We start from the raw sequence: 27,285 nt of genomic DNA, 5'->3' as shown, positions 1-27,285 counted from the left end.
ACTAAAAATAATGTAACTGTTTGGACCTCTGTGTCATCCTCACTTGAAAGTTGATACTGTGGACTCTTCTTTGTGTCACTTGGCGTCTATCCCACACCAGAATCTTGAATTTACTACTTGCATTTTGGCCCGACTGGTAATAACCATTGTTATTTACAATGCTGTCTCTGCCTGCTTTACATTTTTCATATCTGACATGCAAAATGCCTCCCAGAGGAGGTCTTTTAATCTCATCCTTCTTCACCCTCAAGCTGTGTAGCTTTCTCCAGTCAGTGCACAAAACCTAGTGAGCTGCTCCTTCCCCCAGCATTAATAGGATTTTCCAACATAAATCTCTCATCTATCAATGGATTAACATACTTAAAATTCAGCTCACTGAGTGGTTTAAAGAGCTCAGCCATGGGTAATAAAATACAGTACCTTTCACCACAGTAATGCCAATTCTGATCCACACAGGATGTTAGTGACTGGGAGTTACTGCTTGAACTGCATCAGCTGAGTGTGGTTACAAGCCCAAGTCAGGGATTTCTCACTGGGCAGAATGGAGTAAGCTGCACAGGCAGTGCCTTTCCATTTCAGGGAGCAGAAAGATATGCATCCACATTTAAGATGTTTGCTAGAAGTAAATGGTGGTACAGTGGATTTCTTGTTTTGTCCTTCTAAGGAAAAGAGATGATGGGGGAGCAAAAATCCCAATGAGATACTTATTATTCATGCTTTTCTTCAAACATGAATAATGTTTGCAATAATATGTGTAACTTTGTTCTGTTCTCAGGTGACATGGTCTGGGGCACTGACTGGTGTCCTCTGCCTATCTTCTTGGGATAGGACTGGTTTGCCCACACATTAATTTAGTTCTGTTTTGAAAACGACATATTTTTTTAAGCATTTAAAAGATTTTTTTTCATATACCTGTCTCTGTATTCAGCAGAATCAACATTTTTTTCTTGAAAAAATATCCCATTACAGAACTAATGTGTTTCGACCCCCCTTGAGAAGGGAGCCACTTGGAAAAATGAGTCACAGTTTATTTCCAGATTTTGACATGATGGGTGTGTGACTTTTTTCCCTCTGAATTTTTGAAGCCATTTGTCAAAGAAAATAAACTTTAGCCTTGGTTAAAAAGAAGCAATCATGTGGCAAAACATTTTAGCCGTTCAAATAAGGGCTAAATAAAGTACAACCCTTATGGAAAGTCAGGTGTGTAATTCTCTACTGTTTTTTTTTTTTTTTGGTAATGCAGAGTGTGGTGATGTGTAGTGTCCTAAAATAGATTTCTGCATCTGGAGAGTACATCTGTTAAGTAGAGCAATTACTGATTATATATTGGGTTGTTTTTACAGTAATTCAGATGTTTTTCTGCAAAACTATTACCCAAGGTTATGATTGCTCTTATATCTTTTGTTTTCTCTTTCCTTCTTCCCTTCTTTCTTAACTATATTACCAAGAAAACTTAGAACTTATAAACTACTGCAGTGAAATGGAGATTATCTAGCATCATGATAGTTTTGAGCAAAAGAGAATCTCTGTGCTAGTAATTAGTTCTCCTGCTTCAGCTGAAATCCTGTTTCACACAGTGTTTTTCTCATCTATACTAAGAGTTTGTATGGTTGCATGGATTTTGTTGCTTGCCTCATGATAGCTGTGGGGATGTTGACTTTTTTGGTTTCATGAATTTCCTAAACTACTTCTTCCATGTAGTTTTAGTTCTTTGATTTCTGTTATCAAAATGAACTTGGGAAATTAGGATTTGTTGTCCAGGAATAGGTGTTTTATAAAGGATCCTTGAGCATGTGGAGAACACAGGAGGAAAAATACAATGTGTATAGGGCAGATGTGAGAGCTGTTAGGAAGGTTTAATGAATAAAGGGCCATGGACCATTCATTTGCAAAAAGGGAAGCCTTCACAAGAAGAAATGCACGAGGCTCACGTGGTTTGGGCTGTGCCAGCACTGGGTCTATTATTTAGTCTTGTGTCCCTGAATTTTGAGAGTGAGGAGCCACTACCATAAAATGCTGAAAGTCAACATTTACATTGACTGTGGTTTTGCCCCAGGTAATTTAATTCAGTTCTGGGTGATGGCTGATAATGCTGCAGGTTAAAGGCCAGTTGTGCCTTCCTCTTTGGGTGGCAAAATAAAATAATTCAGCTGGGTTGCAGTCAGGAGGTATCCTAAGGTGTGGGTTGCCAAGTACTAAGAAGAGAATAGTTCATAAAGGGTGTCTGAGGACCAGACTGTTATTGATATGAAAAGATGCAGAAAATATAACTATTACTAAGTGTGTGTATGTATCTTGAGGCAGCTAAGTGCTTATATCCCCATCTCACTGAATTTTCTGTTAGTGTTAGTCAATGGAGGTTGATATCTTCCTTGCTTGAGTTAGCAGTGGGACTATTTCTGTAGCTTTCTGACTGCTTCTGAAGTGGCAGCAACAGAAATCTTCTCATGATGTGCTGTGGCTTTGGGCTGATTGTAATATCCTTGTTAGGACAGTAGTTCATCACCTTGGTAGTTCAGAGTTCAGCTGGTATGAAGTAGGTGCTTCTATGAAAGGAAGGCAAGAACAGCACCTGCTAACGAACAGTTATTGTAGCATTTTTGTTAAAAATTAATTTGTTACATTGCTATATGGTCAATCACTGTGGGCTTGTGTATTTTATTATTCATCAGTAAGACAGTTATGTGTCTTCCAGTGATACACTGTTATTGTGCCAAGCAAATGCCATGGTTGGTTCCTTCCTTCTCTCCTTCCCTCAAGAAGAGATATTGTGTTTTGTGGCTGTGCGTTTTGTTGTGACAGATGCAGAAATGAGCGCTCAACCTGCACACCTTGGTGCTGTCAAAGGCAGAGCAAAGTTTTGTCCTGGGAGTGAAAGTGGTGATGTCTGTGAGAGGCTTTTTTCCAGGGAGAATCTTGCCTCAGTCTTGTACCTGTCTCAGTAAAACTGTAGCAGCTGCACTGGCATCTTGTCCTTCACCACAGGCAGCTGCACTGCCCCTGGGAACTGTGGACTTCAGGTGGCCTTCTAAGCAGCTTGGATTGAGGCACTTGGAAGGCAGAGATAATGACCTAAGGGAAAGAACACTTGCACCACGGTGCTTGGGGGGCCTTTTATTAGTACTGGAAGGTTTTTCCTATGCCAATCTCACTAGAGCAGTATCCAGAGTCCTTCATGTTTGATACAGGAAGGTATTTTTGAAATGCTTTCTTTTGAAAAGTTATCTTTGTAAATACTTTGTTGGCTTGCAAGCCTTTGTTTTCTCATTTCTTTATTGATCATTCCCCAAAAAATGTTTTTGAAATCAGGACTATTCTTTATTTTTCTTGTTGTTTTTGTGGGGATTTTTTTTGGGGGGGAGGGAGGTGATTGTGCGAATGTGTGTGTTTGTTTGATCGTTTCTTTTTAATTTTTTTAATCCTATCCCTCATTTTCTGCTAACCCCTTCCACCAAAGCCTGTGGCTCCCTCATGCTTCCCAGTTCTCAGTTCCACCCTGATTGAGCTAGCTGGGGAAACATATTTCATTCTTCTTGAATTCCTGTTCTGTTGCAGATTTTGACTTGAACTACTTTTGGCATTGGAGCAAGTTTACAGACTACGTGCAGTGTGTGCTCACCTTCACTGGTGTGACTGGTTACATCACTTACCTGTGGCTGGACTCCTCCCTGTTTGTGGAAACGCTGGGCTTCCTTGCTGTGTTCACCGAGGCCATGCTGGGCGTCCCCCAGCTGTACCGCAACTACCAGAACAGATCGACTGAGGGAATGAGGTACGCTGCTTGTCCCGCATCAAACACAAACACATGCTTGTCTGTGTGCCTCTGAGGGCTGTCTCTGCAGTGTGGGGATGCTGTCCAGGAAGGGCAGTGTCATCTCTGCAATTTTTACTTGAAAACACAGCAGCAATCAGAGTAGACTTTCTGAAGGCAGTGGGAATTCCGTGACACCTGTAAAGTCTGACCTGTTATCCAAGTCCAGCTGGGGAGTTCCAAGGTGAAACGTGTTCTAGTGAAATAAACATGTGAAACCACTTCTGTTGCCATTAGCAACATGTTGCAGTACTCAGGCTGTGCTACACTGGTACTTAGAAATGATATAAAGAAATCTTACATATCAAAAGTAATAGAGAGGATGAAAATATTTTGAGCCTGCAGCCTTTAACTATCAGTGTAACTCATATAATTAGCTTTTTCTCACATATCTGCTCATCACTTCTTCATAATCCATTACTACATTTGTAGCAAATGACATATATATTTATTTTTGTGTCAGAGCTTGAAACTGACATTTATGAAAGCTCTGATGCAGCTTTTACAGTCATGACTGTAAAAATGTGGGACAGAAAACTTTAATCTTGTGCCCACTCTTGAGTCATTAAATCAGATCATCTTTTCACACTGTTTATTGGATAACTCAAATGGTAGCACTAAGTTTACAAAGGCAACTTGTGAAGCTTTTTGAGACAGGAAATCTTCACTGTGGTGCATCAGTGCACTGGTCTGTGGAAACAATACAGCAGCAAATTCAGTTCACAGAGTGCTGCTATTATTTGTGACTCTATCTTCTCTTTCATTCTTTCATTATGGCTTCTCTGCATTCCTTTTAAAATTTGCTGGGATAATTTTTACTTTGGTGAAAATAGTTAACCATGCCACCCTCAAACCAAAGCAATTCTGTCCTCTGTTCACACTGTTCCCTTTACTTGTTTGGCTTGAGCATGCTTATACTGGCTGCTCTGAGACCTTTTCTAACTTAAAATGTTGAAATGTTCAGAAATTTCCATTGATGCTTCAGGCATTTTCTGATTGGGAGCCCCTTTGGAATGGAATGAGTCAGGATTTGCTTTCAAAATATTGGGGTATTTTTCATGCACCCACTGTCTTGGAAAATTCTGTACCTGTGATATGCAGAAGGCAGCTTATCTAATAGACCTTTTTTGTGCTCTGGTTTGACTTTTCTATTTTTCATCTATGAATCATAATCATATTAATGATGGCCACTGGTAGTGTTTTACTTTTCCTTAACTCATTCTGGGGGACATTTCAGTTTTTCTATTTCTTGTGTGTGGTATTAGCAAAAGAATTAAAAAGAACCCTTTATTCTTTGTAAACTGCTAAGCATAGAATTTCAGAATTCTCATCCAAGACTGCTTGGTAGAAGAGTGATGGGCTTAGTCAAGAGAAAATAGTGTAAAAACTCATGTTTCTTGCCATGGAACAGAACCAGGTCAAGCATAGCCACCCTCTCTGGTTCCACTCTTGAAGCAGTTGTGTGGCATTGGAGAGTGATAGGTCTGGGCACTGATGAGGTAATGCACAACTTCGTGCTGCTGTACTGCAGTGGAAGAACATTTATACACATGTTGGTGCTCTTTCTTTTTTTCAGGTTAAATTGTGGTTTTATATATGTTGCAGGTACCATGCAATGTACCATGCAATGTTGTAGTACCATGCAAACCTAAATTGACTGGGTGTTCTCTAGGCATTTACTGGGCTGTTCCTCCTGTGAGAGTGAGTGACTTCTGCCAGTGTGTTGCCTTCTGTTGAAGGAGCTGTTGGAAATACTTCCTCTGAACTTTCCTTCCTGTGCCCACTTCTCTAAGAGCATATCAAGAAGAGACCTCAGTCATGGAAACACTGAAGGGAGTGTGTAACAGTGCAGTCAGCCTACTTGCACGGGTGTTTACCAGGTGAGGGCTGGCTGATGCCCAGGTTAGCTGATTGCCACTGCTCTGTGCAGTTATTTAAAGCTCAGGGCAGAAATAGCCATGTGGATGTGTGGATGGTTACACCGTTGGAAGCAATTGCACTGGGGATCTGGGCCAGAATGGCTGGCTGCCAGCCATGCTCTTAGCAAGCCTCAGTGGCAGAGAAAAAGAGATGAGTTTCTAGTGTCTCTGTAACTTTAAGCTTAATGGAGAGAGCAGTGAGTATTAAGCTGTTCTATATAGTGACCTTTTGATCAATCATCACATCTTGGTTGGAGGTGGTAACTTCTTAAACCACAGTAATTCTGTCACCCAGTGCAGGAGTGCAGTGTGTGTCCCTGATAAAGATAACAGCCTTTACTACTGCCAGAGAAGTGGTTGTTCACAGGTCCTCATGGCTTGGCTGAAAAAAGCTGTAACATGCATCTGTCTCTGAACTGGGACAGAGCAGCTGATACATTAATTCTATTTAGCAAACAAGTCCTTTCAAAAAGGTTAACTGTTGAAAAAGAAATGCAGCAGTCATTTCCCAATAAACAAACTTGGAGACCAGGGGCCATGAGAGAGCTAAATGGGAGAGGTGGCTGCAGTGGCAGCCAGCATACCCTTTCAGAGTTTGTTGTAGGAAGGGTCCTATCATATCACCCTTGTGTTTCTATTTGCTACTGCCTGAAAAGTCCCCTACTGAAGATGTCCTCTGTGTCTGAGGTAAATGTCCAGAGGGCATCTGCAGCTTAGACCATTATGTTTATTGTAATAGAGCATGGCTCTACATGGAGTGAAGGAATCACAGTTATGTGCTTTGTAGTGCTCCTGAGAATGAGTCTGCTGGTTCTTTGATACCTCTGTTCTGCTGGATAGAGCTCCTCACATCTTATTAAGTTTTCATTTTCCTTCTTTTTGTAAGATTATTACTACTAGGTCCTGCAGCTTCCACCTCTGTTCCGACAGAACAGACACCAAAGGAGAAGTTGGAAAGAAATGGAAACAATAAAAGTCAAAAGCAGATGCATGCTGAGTAACAGCTTTTGTGAAGTGAAGATAGTATAGTATGTCCTTGGGGCTGATGATTGATGGGTGGAAATTTTCCTATGATTAAGTAAACAAGTGAGCTAGTCAAAGCAACAGAAATTTTCATCATGTTCTCTTTGACAATTCACCTGATTACTTTTGGAATGCATACTTTATGGAAACTTGAAGCTCTCTTTAAGTGTTTAAGTGCTTCTGCATGGTTGCAAACCTAAATAGTAGAGTAGTAGTTGTATAAATTATGGTACTAAACTTGACAGAAATGCTTTGTAATGAATTGTGTTAATACCTATCAAAGAAATATTCACTTAGTTTCCATTCTTTTCAAGAACTAAACTAGCTCTGTCAGGTCACCTAGGAAAAGAGTAATTTAGTTGCTTTAATTATTGGGGTGGATTAGAATTATAAATTATTATGTTAGAAAAAGGACAAAAGCTTCAGAGTAGTTGAGGAAAAAAGGCAATATGACATTAAAAGATTTGTTCATCCCCATGTGGTAAAATATTTCAAGATTTGACATCCAGAACACCTCCTCTCTATCACCTTTTAGGAGTCAGAGCTGCTGAATGCTACAGTTGGGATCTGATGCTCCTTGTATTATTAAGTTCTTTTGTTTTGTGACAAAAACCATACAGTCAGGAACTTACTCTGTCATTTGTCTTCACGTCCCCACTCCTTCTAGGATAGTTGCCTCCCAGTCACTTTCTCTTTCCAATAAACTGTATTTGTGAGGAAAGGTGGTGTTCAACAGGAGGCAGTGGAAAGGGCAGGAAGGTTGGCTCTGGATCTGGTAGCAACACTACTGCACACAAAGGTCAGTGCATTGGGAGAATTGCATCCTTGTGTGGACAACAGCTTTTGTGGAGTTCCTGTAGGGGGGCAGTGTGTGCTTTTGTGTAGGTGTGGGGAGAGCTGTTACTATGCTCTCCTCATAATCCCATGTGACCTCTCTCCAGCAGAGGAGGAGGATGGAGGGCGTTCCTCTGTAATGTCTATGACCAAGTTGTAGGTGTGTGGTCCTACCCAAGGACCATGTTCACCTTGGGACTGCACGAGGTTTGATTTGCTCCAGGACAGTATTGCATTCCTGTCTGCTGCCCTACTCCAGAAAAAAATAACTGCCCTTCATTGGAAGTATTTTGCAAAGGCTTCTCAAAATCACCTGACAGTAACCCTTTTTGATTGCCAGCTGCTGCTCAAACCCCTTAGAGAAGCAATTTCTTTTCAGTCAGAGCTACTGCTTGGCACAATCTTCCCAGGTCCAAGAAAGAGGTCTGGTAGTAGGACTGGTCTGGGCTGCATATCTTGAAATCTCAGAAGCCACAGTCCATTGGATACCCAAATGTGTCCATCAGTTGTAAGCTTGGAAATGGGGATCAATAAAGCAAGGTCGTTTTGCAGCAGTAGTTGAGGTCCTGATAGGCAGTGTTGTCTCTTCCCTGGCTGCACCCTTGCACCCTGGCCCTTGCTGTGCCTGGCTCAGGGCTGCATGTGCAGCTGCACGGTCAGAAGGACACAGCCAGGGAAAATCTGTGTTGTCCCTCTGCAAGCAGCTTCCCAGGTCTGTCTTCTTGCTCTTGGACAGCTTTCAGTCTGCTTGGAAGGAACTTCCTTTCTGCACGACTTTTAATGTTGTGTTTGGCTGACATGGGGTCGGGGGCACAGAATTTCCCTGTCTGGAGACAGCCAACACAATCAGTGGAGACTGTCTTGAGAAATCTAGTCTGAAAAGGCTGAATGAGGATAATCTCAGGATTTCATTCAACTGGGTTATTGTGCTGTGAAAGAAAAATGTTAATTTAGTCCCTCCTGTGGTAGTGCTGGGTCAGTCACAGTGATTATCCTGTTTTAAAAAGCACAAATTACTGAAGGAGAAACAATTGGTGTTTATTGAGTCAGTTGCTGGAGTCAAGAACTGCAAATTAAAAGAAGCTTTTTCATTCAGAAATGTCTTATGAGGTATGCTGCAGCTGTGAGCTAGTTATGAGTAAGTGTTTGTCTGAGATGTATCCAGTGAAATGAGTGTGATATAAAGAGGTATGAAAGGAATAATTTCTACTAAATTATTCCAATATCTATAGATATTTAGTATATTATTTACTTTTCTCCTTTATAGGTAATATTAAAAATACTAGAAGACAGTATTTCTTAGAGAGATAAATGTTACTTTTGGTTGCTTTTATTGAATACTCATCTATAGCTTTTTCCTTTATGAGACATGCAGCTCTTTATATCATTATTCAGGATAAACTTTTGACTTCTGAGAACAGTGTTTGTCCCAGAGGCAAATCCTGGATTTATTTAAACACTGTGAATATTAATGAACACTGCTATGTTTTTCTGCCGGTATTGTATTAACCAGTTGTAATGAACAGATGTAGAAGGCTTTATTCAGGACTGGCTAACCAATGTCTGGACACTTCCTTTAGTGAGTGTTCAGATTTCAGGAGATTGAGTAAGTGTTCTAAAAGTGCTACTCCTGTGGTTTCTTGGGATTTTTTTAGCCTGAGGGAAGTTTTTATTTGTGAATAAATAAAACAGCTTCATTGAGTTACTTCCTTCGGAGTAAGTTTGAGTTCCTTCCTTTATGCTATTTAAAAGAGAACAAAACCCTGTGCTAGAGGAAGGTAGCAGGACTTGTGGATGTTTCTGCTCAGGCACCAATTATGTATTAGCTTCTTCAGAAAAAAATTAGTTCCATTAAAAAGGGAGGCAATTCATATCTCTTATGACAACTTCTTTATGTATCTGTGCTTTTTTGGGGAGGCTTAGTAAAGAAGTAAGAGAAATTAACTGGAAACTAACTTAAAAAGTGCTAAAAAGAAGGGAAGTTAAAAGAGAATGATGCAGGCAATGGCTGTATTGAATGCTACTTTTTTTTCTCTTCAGCGCCTGTTTCTCACTCAGAAATTGCATGGATGAGAGCAAAATCAAAGAAATAGGAGTAGGGATAATGGATGTCTGTGTGAAAGATTTCCTTTCCTGAGTATGCCACGTGCACAAAGCAGCACTGACCAGCACAGTGGAGACCTGAGTTAGGAGTTAATTGTGTCTCAGAGCTAACACCAAGGAAGATGCTGAATAGAGAGAGAACTGTTTCCCACAGGCTTTGGCATTGTACCCTCCAGGTGCTGATTAAACAGAGTCTTCTGTTACTCTTAAAATATCAGCTGCTTTATATATTAAACAGACAAAACAGAGAACATGGAAGAGGGATATGGGAAGTGAGGGCCATTAAATTAAAACAAACAAATAAAACCCCCCCAGTATAATTTTGTGGATTCAAATCATCTGACCCAACTAAGAAGTAGGTTTTCATTGCATAAAGCATTGTGCAGACAATCATAGGGACTAAGTTATGAAAGAAAAAGTAGTTTTCAAGGGAGTAGTTAGGACCTAAAAGTTAAATCTGGGACCCTGGAAAATAGAGAAATCCAGGTCTTAAGCATGACCCAGAACTACATTGGGTAAATGTAAAATTAAATTATTAGCTATACTTAAAAGTGGTTTGTAGTTAGGGTTGTATATAGTTCATTTCTTAGTTTTGCTGCCTTTCCTATTGCACTAAGATAATCAGAACTGTCACTGTGCTTACAAATAACCTATTTTACACTATACATATAATTTACTGTAGTTCTGTGATTGTATTCTTTTGTCTGTGTAAATGCTCTTCTTTACTTAGATCCTTGGTTTTCTTTGTGGGCCTACAGCAAATGTTGTTATTGCTTCTGTGGCCAGCATTCATAGTTTTCTGGGGAAGTTTTACTTGTTCGATTGTTTTGCTTTGCTGACATTTCCTCTTCTGCTCGTGGCACTGATCAGCTGGTTGCTATTGTCCTTTATCATGACTTTTATGTAAAATATTCCAAGGTTTTTCATTTCTGGACTCTGCATACACATCCAGGTTTGCATAATAATCAGTGAACAATTTTCATGACTGGATGGATGGGGTTTTTGTGTAACTGTAAGGCTTACTACAAACAGCTTGTGTTCTCTCTTCACCTTTTCATTTGTAGCTCTATTAAGCAACAGGAACATCAGATTCCCTTCCCAAATCTGCCTGTTTTAAGGCTAAGAGATTAAAGAAAGTAGTCTGTAGTCCTCAGAAGGTTTCTGATTTCTTCTCCCTTGAAAGTGTTACTACATCAGGAAAATAAACAGACTTGGTCTCAGTGCACTCGGCATGAGGGCAGAGTCCTGTCAGCATGTGAACAGATGGACTGAAACTTTTCTTCTGATCCTAGGAATTAACTGGTTTCTTTTCTCCAGAGCCTCTTTTCATTTGAAGCAGACCTGTGATCGATACCCCAGGTTCAAGGGCCTGCACTTTCTGCTTGATTCTCTGTAGATCTGTGGCCTGTGGGTTGCTGTGCTGGGTCAGCACTGCAGTCACTTCTGTGCTTGCCTGCTGTGTTGCCCCAGAGCTGTTCTCTCAAGACCTGCAGCAGCACAGTATGAAACTCCAAAGACAGGCCTTGTGCCCTGTACACTCAACACTTCTGAGAATTTCAGAATTGAAGGAAGGGACAGGTGGAAAAATCCAGGAGGGAGACCTTCCTTCCCTCAGCCTTGCAGTGCTTCTGAGAGCCTGAGCAGCAGTATCCACTTCCCTTAAGCATCTCCAAGGTTGCAGCACAGTGTGGACTGCTAAAGTTCTTGCTCATATTGAACCTTTTTTTCATTTCTCTTCCCCTGGCACCTCATCCCCTCAGTTCAAAAAGCAAATTCAAAGCAAATTACTTCAAACCAAAACCATTCATCTTTTACAAATAGTTCAAGGCTTCTGTACAGTAATAGGAATAAAGCTCTGCTGGCATGTTTAATGAGTGCTCTCTCAGTAGGTGGTTTTTTCTGTGCCCTGAGAATTTGAATTACAAGAGAAAATTTATTGTACTTCTGTTACAAAACCATTCTATCAAGTTTAGGTGCTCCATCCTCCTCTGGCAAGGAAGTGTCATGCAAGATATTTAGCATAGATCAGGTCAGGTCAAGATACAAAAGGGGGGAATTAAGTGTGTCATGAAGATACCTGAGAGATTAAAGTTTTCTAAAAATGTTGTCTTCCTCTGTTACCCAATAAATTTAGGAACAAATGTACTTCAAGTATTGACATTCCAGCACCTGTATTGTTTATTAGAGTTCACCACAGCCAGTTGTGTAAGTGGGTTACCTACTTATGTGGTTGCAGAGCTTTGTCCCTCAGTGCAGTAGGGCTGAGTAGAATTAGAAATATAGAATGGAAGTAAACTGAGATTTGAGTTTAAAGAAGTGTAGGTTGAGATGCAAGAATGCAAACAGCCATAATGGTAATACTGACTGTGATGAAGATCTGTAAAGTCAGCAGAGTGGTGAGTAATTTAAGTAGTTAACAGATAAGCCAGAACAGCAGAAAGAAATAGATCAAAGGACCTTAGCTCAGGAAGTGACTTTGCAGTGTGGTCCAGGAAGACTACTAAGAAGAACTGGGTAGAGAATAGGAGTCAGGGAGATGTGAGTGGGTTGACTACAGAGATTTTCTGTTTCAGCTTTGACCTGTAATGGTGTGTTTGGTCCCCTGCACCTCAGACACACAGGGACAAGCAAACAGAAGAGGAGTGGGAAGTGCAGAGACTGACATACTGACTGATGTGCACAAAAACTGAGATGGGGGGAAGTGCTCATAGTATTCTTGAGTGGAATGTAGAAAGAAAAAAAATCTTATAGCAGAAAAACCTGTTTCAACAAGGTTGAAAGGCAGAGTTTTAATTTGTTCTGGGGAGGATGGCTAGGAATGATACATGTCTACATCACATAAGGGAATTACATGCCTAGCCAAATGTCTTGGCATTGTCAGACAAGCTTTCAGGGTAGCTGTGGAAGCCTTGTCCTGTCAGATACTAAGTCTTGTATTAGAGAATTTCCTAAAACAGGATTCATAGTGTACAAGGCAGCAGATGGCAAGAGTTTGGGAATGAAGATAGGCTGGAGGATATCTATCTTTTTTGAACTGCAAAAACCGTACTTGGGCTGAAATTTGATGATCTGTTTCATGCTACTGGATGTGGGATGTGATCATGATGTTTTTATTTCCTCCCTGCAGCATTCAGTTCTGCCTACAGCAGGGCTTCAAAGCACTGCAGCCACCGTGGGTCAGTGGCAATATGGGAAGTGGCTCAGAAAGGGTTGGTTTGTGGTGGCACCTGCTGACAAAGCACAGCTTTGCTTCCCACTGGGCTTTGCTTTGAGAAGCAGCACAGAGGTTTATGGTGTGTCACTGTCATCAGTAACTTCACTTCTGCATCTCTGTGTGCACATGAGCATGTGCAAGGAAAGGGAAAAACCTGGCATTTCAGATGAATTAGGTAGTGGCATACCTTCATATAGAGCTTTCAAGAGGTTATTTCATAGAATCAATAAGGCTGGAAGAAACCTCTGCTGAGTCCAGGCATTGACCTAACACTGCCTGGTCTGCCATTATTTCCTTACAGTGCTAAGGTGTTTTGGAGGAGAATGCAGGCTCTGTTCTTGCAAATATCTGTAATTTCCAGACAGTAATCTGGACTTTGTCCCTGAGTGATCACTCTTATTTTACCCACTAGTGTTTGGGGTTTTAATTTCCTCAGTGTTTTCCTAGAATGTGAGAAGCATTTTTATTAACTGAAGGATGTGATTATTCATGAAAAGTAATGACTGCAACATCATTAGATTTTGTCCTTGTGGATGCTGGCTTTGAAGACAAGTGAACTCCAGTCATCTAGAACAAGGAAACTACAGCTGGGACTGTTACTTTGTGTATGTTAACCAAACAGGTAATTCAGCTACTGAAGTAGAATACTAGAAGTGTGCTCAAGCTATGTACTTGTTACCATATGAAGATGAAGGGAAAATGTGCTCAAATTACCTCGAGTTGGATGAAGAGTCTGATGATCTCTTGGTTGTCTAGGGCAGAAAGAAAGGAAGATTTAAAAGCATTGCTTTGAGCCTTGGGATACACAGCTGTGCTGAAGCAAACATCTGTTCCCTCACGTGTTTTTATTACATTTCAAATTTAATTTGTCCCAAGTTATTTAGAACTGGAGCAGGAAATACACTGAATGGTGTTGCACAGGGACATTATGTTGCTACTTCTTGGCACTGGCCTTGCCGGACATAGCAGCGACGTCCCTCCTGGCAGTGGGCAGGCTGCAACTACTGGGACGTGGCAGGCCAGCTCACCCTGCAGGGAAGCAAGTCAAGGGAAGGAATTCTCGTGCCCTTGCATGGCAGCAAGCCCTTTTATCACCCACCTTTCAGTGCATGATGTGGGGCCCCAGGGTGGGCTGTGCCAAGTGGCTGGAGAGAAGGTGGGCAGCAGCAGAGCATCTAGAGCGGCATGAGCCAGCAGCTGTGCCTGCAGCTCCACCAACTGCAATGCCGTGAGTGGGAGGTGAGAGACAGGGAACCAGGGACAGATCCTCCAGAACAACTTCATGAGTGAGATGTTGCAGGATGGTGTAATTGAGGTGTTCTCTGCACCATTCTCATTGCACTGACAGTACCGTGTGCGTTGGCAGCTGACTGCGGTTATTGCGAGAGGTGCAGGACGTGATTTTCTGCCCTAACACCAGTGGAAATCTGGTCCCTGCTGTGGCAGCAGGTCTCAAGCTTCCCAATTCACCAGCAGCAGAAACAGAGCCTGTCTGATCTGTGTTCATGACACATGTCTAAGCAGACCTGAGCTTTGCAGTCTGGCTGGCATCCATGTCTCCTGCAGAAAGGGCATTGGTGTCAATTGTGGCTCAAATCTCTCCTCTGATCCACGGAGGAGATTTATTTTCACACCTGCTTCACAGAACTTAGAGTTTTTTGTGCTGTTTAAGACCTGCTGCCCTTCTGTCTGCACAAGTTATAGAGTACCAGAAGTACTTTGTAGGTGTTAAGAATTACCAGTTTCTGGACCCCTACAGACTGGACTTTAGGTACAGCTGCCTGGCATAGTTGGAGGCCATGTTAGTGATCCTGAACTACCTACTGGCCTGTGCAGCGTGTCTTGTAGTCTCCTCTTGACTGTCCTTTCATAGACATGTTCTAACAAATACTGGCTTTTGGCTGGATAAGCTACATGGGATCAAAATGCCTGACACTGTCATTCCTGGACGTTTAGAAAACAGTCGTGTAAAAAAAAGTGACAATACCCATTTACCTTGTTTTTCTGTGCAACTTTTTTGTTTGGCAGCACCTTTCTGGGTTTGTTTGCCTGATGGTGTTTCAGAGTGAAATCCTGCATTTCATCTTTCCTCATTGATGAGTACAGTCCTTGAAGATCACAGGAACTTTCAGATAATTTGCTCTTGGATTGCAGCTGACTGTGGTATCAATTGCTTGTGGATATGGCTTTAACTCAATTGCTTCAGCTTGGTTACAGAGGTCCAAAATAAATACTGGATCTCTCTTGGTGCATGCTCCTCTTAACTCCTGCTAGTAATGTGGGGCTGGACAAATGTCTTTCTCTGGAGATGGTCAGTGCTGCTTCAGCCTGAGAGGAATTGTTGAGAAGTGAGGTAAGGCACCCACACCAAGCAGGGCACGTAGGACTGGTGAGCAGTTTCATGCTTGGATTCCCAGCTGGTTGTGCAATATTTAAAACAAGATCTTTGCTTGTTCACACAGAAGGACCTGTCTTAGGGTATGCACACTTAGTTTCCATGTTTTCAAACTTCAGACATTTTGGATATCTGATCCGTGTGTTTTCTTTTACTTCTTTTCCCTTTAATAGTTTTTGGCAGGCTAAACGATTTGGTTAACATGAGGAGGACTCCTTTTTTTGTTAAGCCATATGGCATTTTGTTAGAAACAAGTGCTCTATTTATTAATTTTTGTTTGTTTTGTGCAGTGTTAAAAATAACATGGCATTCGTGTTTCATGTTTTCTGGTCTGTGTTTCACTGCTGTAGGCAGGCCAGCCTCTGATTGAAGTGCAGTGTTAGGGATGCTTGCTGTCTTTTTCAAGTAGCCTATTTTGGAGCTGCAAATGGGAGCTGAAAGTTTTCCAAAGTCAGGATGTTACAACTGAATCTGCTTTCTCTCCCAGACATTCCTGTGCAAATGGCTTGTGGGAGGTAGCAGCTTAAAAGGTTGCTGGAGAGATACCTTCTGTACCTTCTTCCTCACTTCCCAAAACCAAATGCAATGTTGAAAATACTCACTTGACAGGCTGCTTCTGTGTGGACTTCATTCCTGAATGAAATACTATATTGTCAGCTTTTAAATTACTTTATTCTGCTTTTGTATCCCGTCATTCAAAGGTTTATCACTGTGTTTTAACAAGTATGAATGTCAAGTGCTAATATATGAAGAAATGTCTAAAACTGTGGCAGTCCAATCAGATTTTCTGATTTAGCAAAACCTGTGGCCAAGATGTGGGGAAGTTGGCCATGATGTGGGGCCATGATGTGTGGAAGTCATGGACAACTTCCACTGAATCTTGAGCAAATAGTCTGGGCTAATTTCTCTTCTTTACATATGTATAGGTCAATAAATTATATTCTTTTTTTCTCATATCAAACATAACTTAGAAGTTTTGAGTTCATTGAGTGTCTGAGCACAGTTAGCCCTCGGTTTTTGACTGTAGCAGGATGTAATTACATCAGGGCAACACGTACCTCCTGTTGCTATTTGTGCTGAAACGTCTGCTGCAACCACTGCAGGATTTTTCAATGGAAGTCACCGTCTAATGTCTGATTCTCTCAGTGTCTTCCAGTGTGCAGGGTATTTTTGGGTTTGTGTGTTAACCTACAAACATGCAGAGTCATAACATCAGTGTGAGAAAATCTGCAGTGCAAACAGGAAGCGAGGACTGCTGTGTCTTTTTCCTCCTGCATGTTTTGTGCTCGGTCCCAGCCCGTGTTCTGCAAACTGCTTCTCTGCAGCCCTGCTGCTGTTTGGATGGAGGGATGCAACAGTGCTAAGACATACTGGGAACAGACAGGGAATGGAAGAGGGGGCTTCACATCTCATGTTCTTTTACCAGATCCTTCTTTTTGGTAGTTTTTGTTTTTTCAGATGAAGGAAGAAGGAAGGTGTAATGATCCACAAGTGACTAATGTTGGGCAGAGTGTGCAAAGATTCCAAGGGAAAATCAGAGGCTTGAGACTGTTGCAGCCAGTTTTTGCACAGAAGGAATGAAGATGCTGAAAAGCTTTGATTAGAATAGTATTAGTCCTGGATAAAGCAGATAGAACCTGAATGTCTGGCAAATAGAATTGTTTTGTAAATTACTTAGCCCCTAGTATAGTTCCAAGAAAGAAGCAAGAGAATGTGGTTTGGGTTTTTTTTTTTTTTTCCTTTTTTTTGAGTGTAGCTCTTTCTGCATCTAAATAATTGCAGAAATAATTCTATAAAAATTAAGATTTGTTGGCTGACTGCAGATACCATGTTACTCATACCTGTTTTTTACCTCTAGTTGCTGTCACTTCATGATTAATATACAACATACAGGGAACCTGAAAGAAGCAACTTTTTCCATGAGAAAAGTGATTGCTGTTTTCCAGCATGTAATTTATTTATTTAGCAAATGAAGAGGGGTACAGCTTGTTTATGAAATCTGCTATCAGTGGTAGAGAACAACAGCACCGTAGGGCATTTTCATATTACCATATTGAAAGCCATCATTTAGCAACCCACCCCTAGTCTGGTGTCTGATCAGAAGGGCTGGTGTATCTCTGAGAATTAATTCCAGCAGCAGAATAAGTAAATGCTCTTTCAGATTTTGAAAACAGTTGGAAAAATACCAGCTTTTCCTCTTTGTGGTCATTTGCAATTTATGCAGACTTGACACTGTTACTACATTAACAACTCCTCAGCTGTGAGGAAGGTGCTTGCTTTTTAGGAGGTTTGTTGTCATTGGATACTGGTGCTGATGTACATTACTGGGAAGTGCTATTTTTACCACAAGTCTGCCTCAGCCTCTGGCAATTCCAGCTACTTGAATGCAGTTCCTGCCTCTCTGGTTGGCATCTCTGTTGTCACACAGACAAACGCTGCCATTTGTTTATTTCTGCATCCCCAGGTTGCTCTCTGGCACTGCTCACCCCTAACCTGCTTGCTCATTTGTGCTAAGAGCAGTTGTGCTGTCCTCCTAGAGCATATCCTCCATATCAACAAGGTGAGCATTTACTGCCTTCTGCATCTCCCCAGCTTAGCTCTGGGCTATTTTGGGGAAAAAAATATTTACTCCTAAGTCCTGCTTTGCTTTGTAGCCAGTGCTGCACAGAACAGCTTGGCTTGTGTGACTTTGCACATAGCAGGAAGATGGAGTGTGAAGTTGGTCTTTGTGAGATAGTCTGGGAAATTTTTGCTGCACGCATCCTCTTTGTGCCGTGCTTTCCAGTCTCAGGCAGTGTAGATGGTGAGCCCTGACTGCCTATTGTAGCAAAGCCTCCTCTGCCTTAGCAGTGCAGCATTTTCTCTTGCACTGTGAAGCCAAGGATCAGACTGCTGCACCAGAGTCTGTGATCTACCAGCTCACATGGCAAAGGTGCAGATCCATGGGCTGAGGTTGGTTGTATGAGCATCACCAAGACCAAATGCTGGGTCCTGGACTCGGGTTACAACAAGCCCCAGCTACAGGCTTGGGAAAGAGTGGCTGGAGAGATCTGCAGCAGAACCCTCACCTGAGAGTGCTGGTTTACATCCATCTGAATATGGAGATATTTAAAAGATGTGCACATGCACTATTTAAGGTGGTTTAGTGGTGGACTTGGCATGAGTGGCTGAGTTTAGGCTAATGGTTGAACTCAGTGATCTTGGAGGTCTTTTCCAAGCTAATGACTCTCAGCAAATACAATAGAGCAGTGGAGCAAGGGCTTAAGTGTACTCTCCCCTTTTTGTTCTTTCTTCTCCACAACCAATTGAAAATTTCCATTTCTTTTGGGCAATAAAATGCTCCCTTTTTCACAGACACTGTTCTTTTCTCCACCAGGGCACGTAAGGGGCAGCTATCTGCCCAAGCTAGAATGGTGTTTTTCTTGTCTACCCCAAAAGTAAGAATAAATATAAGAATTACCTCTCTTCCCCAGGTGACTGGGTAAAGTTGAGAAGCTGCAGACAAAAACTGGCTTTTCTGTGCCATGTGGCACCCTGAAGTGACACAATAGCTGGAAGATATGAGAACAGTGACAGTGTGTCCATGCCATCCATCCCTCACAGTCATACACACACCGCTGCATCTGCGGTGACATCTGCATATGCAGCAAGGACAGAGAATTGCAAATCCCACATCAGGGGGAGGACCATCACCATTGCATTGAGAATCTGGAAACTGGGACTTGACAGAAGCTGTGTTGATGGTGTAAGTTTCATCCAGCCCATCTCAGGCCTGTGGTGTGGTAGTAGGGGCAGGGTCAGCTCTGTTTTCCCCAGGGTGCCACAGGGACACTCAATAGGTTTCTCAGCAAGCTGAAACTTTGAGGCTGTGTGTGCAAACAGTGCTGCTTGAGGTGGGGAGAGCCAACAGCAGTTGTAGCTTTTCCCCTCCCTGGAGTGGGCACTGGAGGAGTGAGACACGTGCTGACTTAGAGAGGGTGCTGGGGGCATTTCGGGGTGCTTGGAGTGGTGAGATGGGGGTCCTGGGCCAGCACACACCTCTTTGCTCATTCCCTAGCTTTGCCCTCATGGTGGATTGGTGTTGGCTAATGCCACATCACTCTACTGCTCCTGCTCCTCAGCTGGACAGGAAGGAGAGAAAAATACGATGAAAGGCTCACAGGTCGAGATAAGGACAGGGAGATCACTCACCAGTTACCATCACAGGCAAAACAGACTCCACTGAAGGAAATTAATTTAATTTCTTGCCAATCAAAAACAGAGTACAATAATGAGAAATAAACCCAAATCTTAAAACAGCTTCCCCAGACCTCTCCCTTCTTCCCAAGCTCAATTTTATTTTATCTTTTCTACATTCTCTCCACAAATGGCACAGAGGGACAAGGAATGAGGGCTGCAGTCAGTTCCATCACATGTTGTTTTTGCTGCTCTGTCCTTTTCATGCTCTTTCCCTACTCCATTTGGGATTCTTCCCAGGGAGACAGTGCTTCCTGAACTTCTTCAATGTGAGTCCTTCCCATGGTATGCAGTTCCTCATGAACTGCTCCAGTGTGGGTCCCCATGTGTCCTTTCCATGGTGTACAGTCATTCAGGAGTGGATTGCTCCATCCTGGGTCCTCCCAGGGGTCACAAATCCTGACAGAAAGCTGCTCCAGCTTTGCTGCTTTGGGCTGCACTCTCCATGGACCCACAGGTCCTGCCAGGGATCTGCTCCAGCACAGGCTTCCCTTGGGGTCACAACCTCCTTTGGGCACCCACCTGCTCCAGGGTGGGTTCCTTCACATACTGCAGGTGGATCTCTGCTCCCCCATGGACCTCCATGGGCTGCAGGGATACAGCTGCTTCACCGTGGGCTGCAGGGAAATCTCTGTACCAGTGCCTCCTTCTCACTGACCTTGGTGTCTGCAGGGCTGTTCCACTCACATGTTCTCACTTCTCTCACCTGGCTGCTGTGTAGTGCAGCAGTTTTTTCCCCCTTCTTAAATACATTATCCCAGAGGTGCTACCACTGTCATTGATGGGCTCAGCCTTTGCCAGTGGCAGGTCCATCTTGGAGCCAGCTGGCATTGGCTCTCTTGGATTTAGGGGAAGCTTCTGGCAGTTTCTTACAGAAGTCACTTTGTAGCCTGCCTCCCTGGGCCCTGGTACCAAAACCCTGCCACACAAACTGTCTGCTGGTCATTTTCAAGGACTCGTGTAGGAAGTTTCCAGTTCTCTTCCATTCCTGTAATTTCCTGTCCTGTTCCAGTCTCTTTTTTCTATCCTCTTCTTATCTGACCAACTTATTGGCTCCTCTGCTGTCTCCTTTGCTTTCCTCTGTAGCCCTGCATTGCCTTTCTCATCTCTTGCATGACACTGTCCCCATTTCCTTGCTAAGTTCCTTGTGATTACTCCATGCACCTTTTGGTCTCTGCTGGATGTGCTCCTTTTGTCCAGTCCCAGCCTCTCCTCTGGGAGGGCAGCCAGCACTCCCACAGTCACTACTTTGCATCAGCCTGAGAACCTTGGTGCATCTGCAGGACTGAGTGTTGTGGGATGTCAAGTGTTTTCTGTATTTTATTTTTGTTGTACCTTGGTGATTTGCAGGTTTTCTCTGGTGCTTTGTCCAAGCTACTGGACAGAGAAGGATTTTTTAGTACACAGACCAGTGGCACTAGCTCTTTAAATTACTTGTAGCATTTTTTAAGATCATTTTTGTCAAGGACAAGTTAAGATTTTTGTGTGTGTGGAGGATTGTCATGTCCTAGTGAGAACTCCAGGCATGATGATGATGTCCTAGAGTGTCAGATGTATGAGCTGAAGTGCAGGCTCTGGAACATGCAGAGGCTGGCAGAACATGCACCAAGTTTTCCAGCCGGTGTTGCAGACTGTTGAGTTCACAGGTGGCTTCCTAGCAAAACACAGACTTGCTCTGGCAAACTTGGCACAGCATGTGACACAGCTAGAGGTGTGCTTGGCTCCTGTGGTGCTGCTGAACTGCAGGTGTCCTTAAGTTTTCCCTCAGTGATTGTTTATTCTTTCTTTGAGGGCGTTAACTCTTCTGTAGGCTGTACATCTTCTGACTCTGTATTTTCTTCTCCACAACTGCAGTGCACTGTAAGGTCACTTGAACAACCCAGCTGGCTTTCTCCATTGAAACAGTGGCAAATACCCTTTGTATTAAGGATATTTGTTAAATTCCTATTCAGCTATCTCCTGGTATCCCTGAATTGCTCTTCTATCAAGAGTGAGCAGTTAGTTTGATCAGCCTGGTTGAGCATGTGCTTTTAGTGAGGGTGCCTAGCCACGCCAGGACAGATTCACAATTAAATTGTCATCAGTTGCCCAGCAAACACAATACATTAAAGTCAAAGGAGGAGAAATATTGTCTGCCAGCAAGCAAGGTGCCAGTTTTATTACCCTCAGAGTTTATTGCCCTCCTAATTAAAATCTCAGTCAATTCTGACCACCACCTGTATCTACAAATGTCCTGTAAGTGTGATGTAAGGTAACTTGGTGTGACTGGGAACGTACACAGGGCAGGTGGTGGAGGCTGTTTGCACCAAGCACAAATTATGTGTAGAGTTCAGCAGTTGTTTTCTTTCTCTGATTATTTATTTACATTTTTACAATGACCTTGGGTGGGAAATGACTGCTCACTCAACCCCATATCCTTGCTTGCAGTTCCACAGAGATTCTGTGGAAGGTCCTGATTGCAGACCTGTTTTGTGCTGTGGGCCACATGACCAGCATTACAAAAGGCTCCTGTTTCCACAGTGTGATGGGGCTGCACAGACTGATGCTCTTGGCCACCCTTCCCATGTGGGGAAAGAGTGGGCTGCAGCATTTGGCTTGCAGTGGCACTGTGTGTGCTCTTGTGCCCAAAACACAAACCCTGTGAGCTCCTGCCTGAGTGTTTGAAAAATGCACATGAAGTCAGCAAATGCCCTGCTGCATGGGCCTGGCTGTGTGTGATGAATTGGAGTCCGTGCTGGCAAAACGTAAATTGCTTGTAATTATGGCAAATCACGTGCAGCGTTCATACTGTGAACTACAAAGCTTTTGTCCACTGCTGCTTATCCAGCTGCTTAAAAAGCTCTCCTGATAAAGTGCATGAAGCTCAGAAACAGCCTTCCAGGTTTGGTTGTTCACATTTTGTTGAGGACACTGAAAATAATTTGGTATGTTTGAAGAACTTGCTTCTGTTCCCCGGAGTTTCTCCTGATGTGGGGAAGCAGGAGTTGGACTACAGGACAAGGAATGCTCAGCAGAAGAGCGAGATGAAAGCAAGTTTGATTATTGAAAAGAACTCTGAGCATTGCTCTTGATCTGTGTCCTTGATAAAATCCCTAGTGCTGTTCATCCTTCCAGTAACAGCTGCAGGCATGTAATTTCTCCTCTTTCTGTATTACTGGACAATCTGTCTGTCTGCTTTTTTTGGTTATACATTTTCTGCAGTAAGGAGGGGTTTCTTTTACCTGTTTTGTTTGTTTCAGCAGATGCTAAAAGTGTGCGTGCATGGGAGACCAATCTGTGTGTTACTTTACCTTGCATGAGCACAGAATGGCACACACAAGGAATAACTGCTGTTCTTTTCCATGCACTGTTTTACTTTGGTTTATGGTCAATGCTGTCAGCATGTGGCAGTCATGTTTACAGAGCACCACTGAGTCAAATGTCTTAACTGGATATTTTAAAATGTTGGATACCCTCCTAGCCACAGGTGTTCAGAGCTGTAATTGCTGAGATAAGAGTGCTGCAGTGTGTGGAACGGAGAATTTGATCCTCCCTTCCAAGTCCAGTGCTGCTGTCTGGGACAGGCATGCTGCCTGCTCCTGTCAAGGGCAGTCCCAGCCCACTGCTGGGTATAAATCCTTGCTGCACTAGGTGGGATCCCCTGGCACAGCAGCTCTAATCCAAAGCCAGGTTCTTTTCAGTAAATGCTTCCCTTTTTTCTGTCTTTTAGCATCAAGATGGTGCTGATGTGGACCAGTGGGGACACGTTCAAGACTGTTTACTTCATCCTGAATCAGGCCCCTTTCCAGTTCTCCATCTGTGGACTCCTGCAGGTATTTGTGGACATTGCCATCCTGTTGCAGGTTTACTTGTACAGCCACTACCCTCAGAAGCCCGTGTCCCACACTGCACACCCAGCCAGCACCAAGGCCCTGTGAGGAACTTGGCTGGGCAGGTTGCTGGTCAGCAGAGTCAGCCATGGCATCTCTTCTTCCACTTGTAAATACTCCTGTGTTGCCAAGCTGAAAGCAGAAATGAGGATGGAAAATACAGCTGCATGTCCAGCTAGGGAGGTTCTGTGTTAAATAACTTGCTCTGTTTTCAGACTTAGCTGTACAGAACTGTTTCTTGGTGGGGGGAGGGGCACTTTATTTTTGCATATGTACCTATGAGCCTTATTAATTCACAAATGTTTGTATATTTAATCACAAGGGCTGGATGGTTTGTGTTTTTAATGATATTTAAAAATGTTACACCACAGAAATTATAGGATATTTTGTCTGAAACTTCTACCTATTTATAAAATATAAAGTCTGTATATTGGTGGGAAGTTTGTGGCATATACTAGCATTCAGTATCTCCATGATGGAGGAAGAAGTATTGAAGAGCAAATCCAGGAGCTTTCTCTTTTCTCTATAAGATGAGAGAAGGTGGGGGTGGGAGGCCCTGCAAAGAGGTGAGCAGCCAGAAATGAGCCAGCCACAGAGGCTGTAAAGCTAAAGAGGGAGCAGGTGTTCATCCCTGCTGCAGGAGGACACATGGAGGAGAGATGATGGTGCTGGAGTCACGTTGAGAGCTGGCACAGCCAGTTAAGCATCCAGGCAAAAGGAGGAGGCAGCAGGAGACTGCAGGGAACTTAGGTAGTTGTGCTTTGAAGCTATGGAGTGTGGGAACAGCCTGCCCTGCACTTGGGGGGCAGCAGTGTCCCTGCAGTGCATGGGACAGAGCTGTGCTGTAGGGTATGGTGTCTTTCCCAAGGGGCCAGCAGATGGGTGCTGCCAGTATTGCCAGGCAAGTATTTCTAGATGGTGACTGAGCCACAAAGATAGAAGCAGGTCCACTTTTATTGGCTCAGAAATGAAAAAGTCTGAGACAGAGACAAAGCTGTATCCCCTGGAGTAGGACCAGTAGGACAGCTTGATTTGTTGAGGCTGAGATTCGTATTCATGTTGTTCAATGCCAAATAAGAACCAGGTTATGTTTTGGGGCGTTTGGCCCAACAAGGAAGGAGTCCATGTTTTCCTTTTACTGTTGTAAACTTTTAGGCTCTTAAAGAAGAGATTCTTCTCTTTTAGAAGAATCAGCAGCCTGTACTGAGAGGGGCTGAGAAAGCTGAAAGAGCAGAGTTTATGCAGATGTTGTCTCTAAAGGCTGTTAGCCAGCACTGGTCACCATGCTCTGTCTGTGCTGTGCAGCTGCTGCTGTGACCAAGCCCCTGGGCTCCTGTTGTGACACTGCTGTCATGAAACTGCCCCAGGTGATGTGAGGAGGCTGTAGCAAGGCCCTTGGTCCCAGGAACAGCTCTGCCTGTGCTGCTTCCTTCATGGGGCTTCCTCCCTCTGTTGGGTGAGTCCTGTCTGACCACAGCCAAGGTGTTGGACAGATTTTTCAGGATATTTTCTTCTGTAAGAATAGCCCAAGAGCTTGTTTTCCTAGTGGCAGCAAGTCTGAGGTTTGATAACTTCAGTGTGTAAATCAGATACTTCCCCTACCATGCTTTCTGTGGGAACCTCACGATTTGAGTCTGGAGTGTCTTCATTGGTGACAAACTGTCCAGTGGAGGGGAATCACACTGTGCCCAGGCACTGACTCCACACTCTGTGTTTGATACCATACCCTTCTAGCCTGAAGTGACCTTACAAAGACAATGTACTCAGCATGGCAGACTATGAATGTTTTGTTCCTCTCTTTTCTCCAGTGTTCTGGTTGTGTTACGAGAACATCTGGGCTCTTGTCTTTTTTAATTGGAAAACTTAACAACTGGCTTCTCTGGTATGCTGCTTTAATGAGGATTGTATTTCTACTGTTTGGAATCAAACACTTTCTTGTGTGTTTTAATGGTCTGAAGGGGTTTTTTTAATAACTTGTAATGGTAAGATTTTTGTATTTGGTGGTCTTTTTCTAATATTCTGCAAAACAGGGATGTAAGAAATTAATGGTTCGTTAGAAACATACTTTTGTATGTTATAGCTTCACCTGGGAGTGCACACATTTGGCCACCTCTTTGGCTTTGACCTACAGATATTACTAGGATAAAACAATTACTGGTTTTTTCCTTTTGGGATTCTTCATTGGGTGGATTCTTGAGTCTGTCATCAGTACCTAAACCAGCTGTGCAGACCAGTCTCATTTACACCAGAGCAGCAAATGCTGGAAGAGAAGCCAGTGAAACCACGTCCGAGTCATCTTCTGTATGTGGCATTTAGCAAGTAGGACTCTTGGCCAGGAATTCTAGAACTTCTTGCAAGGTACTTTAGGGACAAAGTGTTACAGAACTTTTGTTTTGTTCTCTAATTGTCAGGAAGTATCTGTTTCAATGATCACCTCAGAGAGTAAGAAATTGCTTACTTTAAATCCATCTCTTTGAATGTATGGCACATTTCATGGACTTTATTTTTTCTGTCAGTTGCAATGTTTTTTTTAATAAAAATTACCTATTATATATAAATTGCAGTGTTGCTTTGTTTTGTTCAGGTACAAAATGCATTGCTCTTAGCTCTTATTATAAATCATCTTGTCAGGAGTGTTGTTGAATATGAATAACCAGCATGGTTTTTCCTTCTGATGAGTGAGTAAGCACAAGGAATAAATTGTCCTGAAGTCATGATGCACAGTAGGTATTTTGGATTTCTGTCCCCTGCTCTTCCATACATACCAGGGTAAACTTACCCATCGAGACCACATGACTTGTTTGTGTTTGCAGTGCTCACAGTAAAAGCCAAATTACTAACAGATTACTATGTTGCTTTAAAAGAACTCTGTGTCATGCAGACTGCAGACTTGAGTTTGAAGATGGGACACAGATGAGGGATGTGCTCTTGGCAGCCTCTGCACAGAAGATGAGGACACTGAGTCTGTCATCTCTTGGCCAGCTGCTGCCCCAAGAGAAGTCTTGGCCACCCTCCCTGTTCGTTCCGGATGGGAAAACAAGCCAGGACTGTCAGGAGCAGCCTTGCAGCCACTGTGCACCTCCTGGATCCTGCCAGGCTGCTGATCTGGGGTGTTGGGCTGCTCTGGCATGGAGAGGTGGTTTGCTATTGCTGTGTGCAGTGACTGCTGGAGCTGCAGAAGGGGAGCTGGGGAGGAGAGAGGGCTGGAAGGGGCAGGAAGAGACATGGGGGAGACTGAGCTTGGTCAAATAAGGGGCTGAAGGGTGATATTCCAAAAATGAAGGTAAAGGTAGGTAAATCAGCAAAGTGGGTGGGAAAGGAGGAGGAATGTGAGGGTGGGGAGTAAACCCTGCCTGCTCTGTTGCAGTCTGTTGGCAGGGGAGAGCCAAGCAGGTCTCATAGCAGCCAAGCCTGCTCAGTACTTGCAGTGCTGCACCTTCTCTCCCAGACAGTGCTGGTGTCACTGGCTGCTGCTTTGGCATTCACTGTGGGGAGGCCAATGGTGGGGCTGGCCCCAAAGGCAGCAATGGGGAACCCAAACTTCTGGGTGCTGCAGCAGCCAGGGCAGCAGCCCTGCTGGCTGGTGCAGTGCTCCCCCAGGCCTCTCCCTCTGCTGTGCATGGCAGGCAGTGTCTGCACTGTGGCTCCATGGAGGGAGAAATGTCATGGTTAGTTGTTTGAGATACATGCCCTTAGGTGCAATTAAAAACATTTTAAGACATAAAATAAATCTCACATTTGGTACTGGGTATTAAGTGAAAACTGGCCCACAGGTTCTGTTTGTTAAATCTGATTGTGAACCTTAGGCTTGAGAGCCAAGCAGGCTTCAAGGACCTGACTGACAACTGTAGCTTTGTTGGAGGCTTTCTTAAGAAAGAAGA

General features: G+C 43.3%; 1 protein-coding gene across 2 annotated transcripts in view; it reads left to right on the top strand.

The window, feature by feature from the left end:
* SLC66A2 (solute carrier family 66 member 2) overlaps positions 1-25,962 on the top strand; it is a 61,510-nt gene extending 35,548 nt beyond the window's left edge. For both annotated transcript variants that reach the window (XM_056482890.1, XM_056482889.1), the window contains 2 exons: positions 3,556-3,772; positions 23,245-25,962. In XM_056482890.1, coding sequence (XP_056338865.1) covers positions 3,556-3,772; positions 23,245-23,452 — 425 coding nt within the window. In that variant the 3' untranslated portion in view covers positions 23,453-25,962. The remainder of the gene's footprint in view (positions 1-3,555; positions 3,773-23,244) is intronic.
* Positions 25,963-27,285: the final 1,323 nt, after the last annotated feature.

This window comes from Oenanthe melanoleuca, chromosome 2, assembly GCF_029582105.1.
Source record: "Oenanthe melanoleuca isolate GR-GAL-2019-014 chromosome 2, OMel1.0, whole genome shotgun sequence".
Lineage (NCBI taxonomy): Eukaryota > Metazoa > Chordata > Aves > Passeriformes > Muscicapidae > Oenanthe > Oenanthe melanoleuca.
This window is presented reverse-complemented; position numbering and strand designations above follow the sequence as displayed.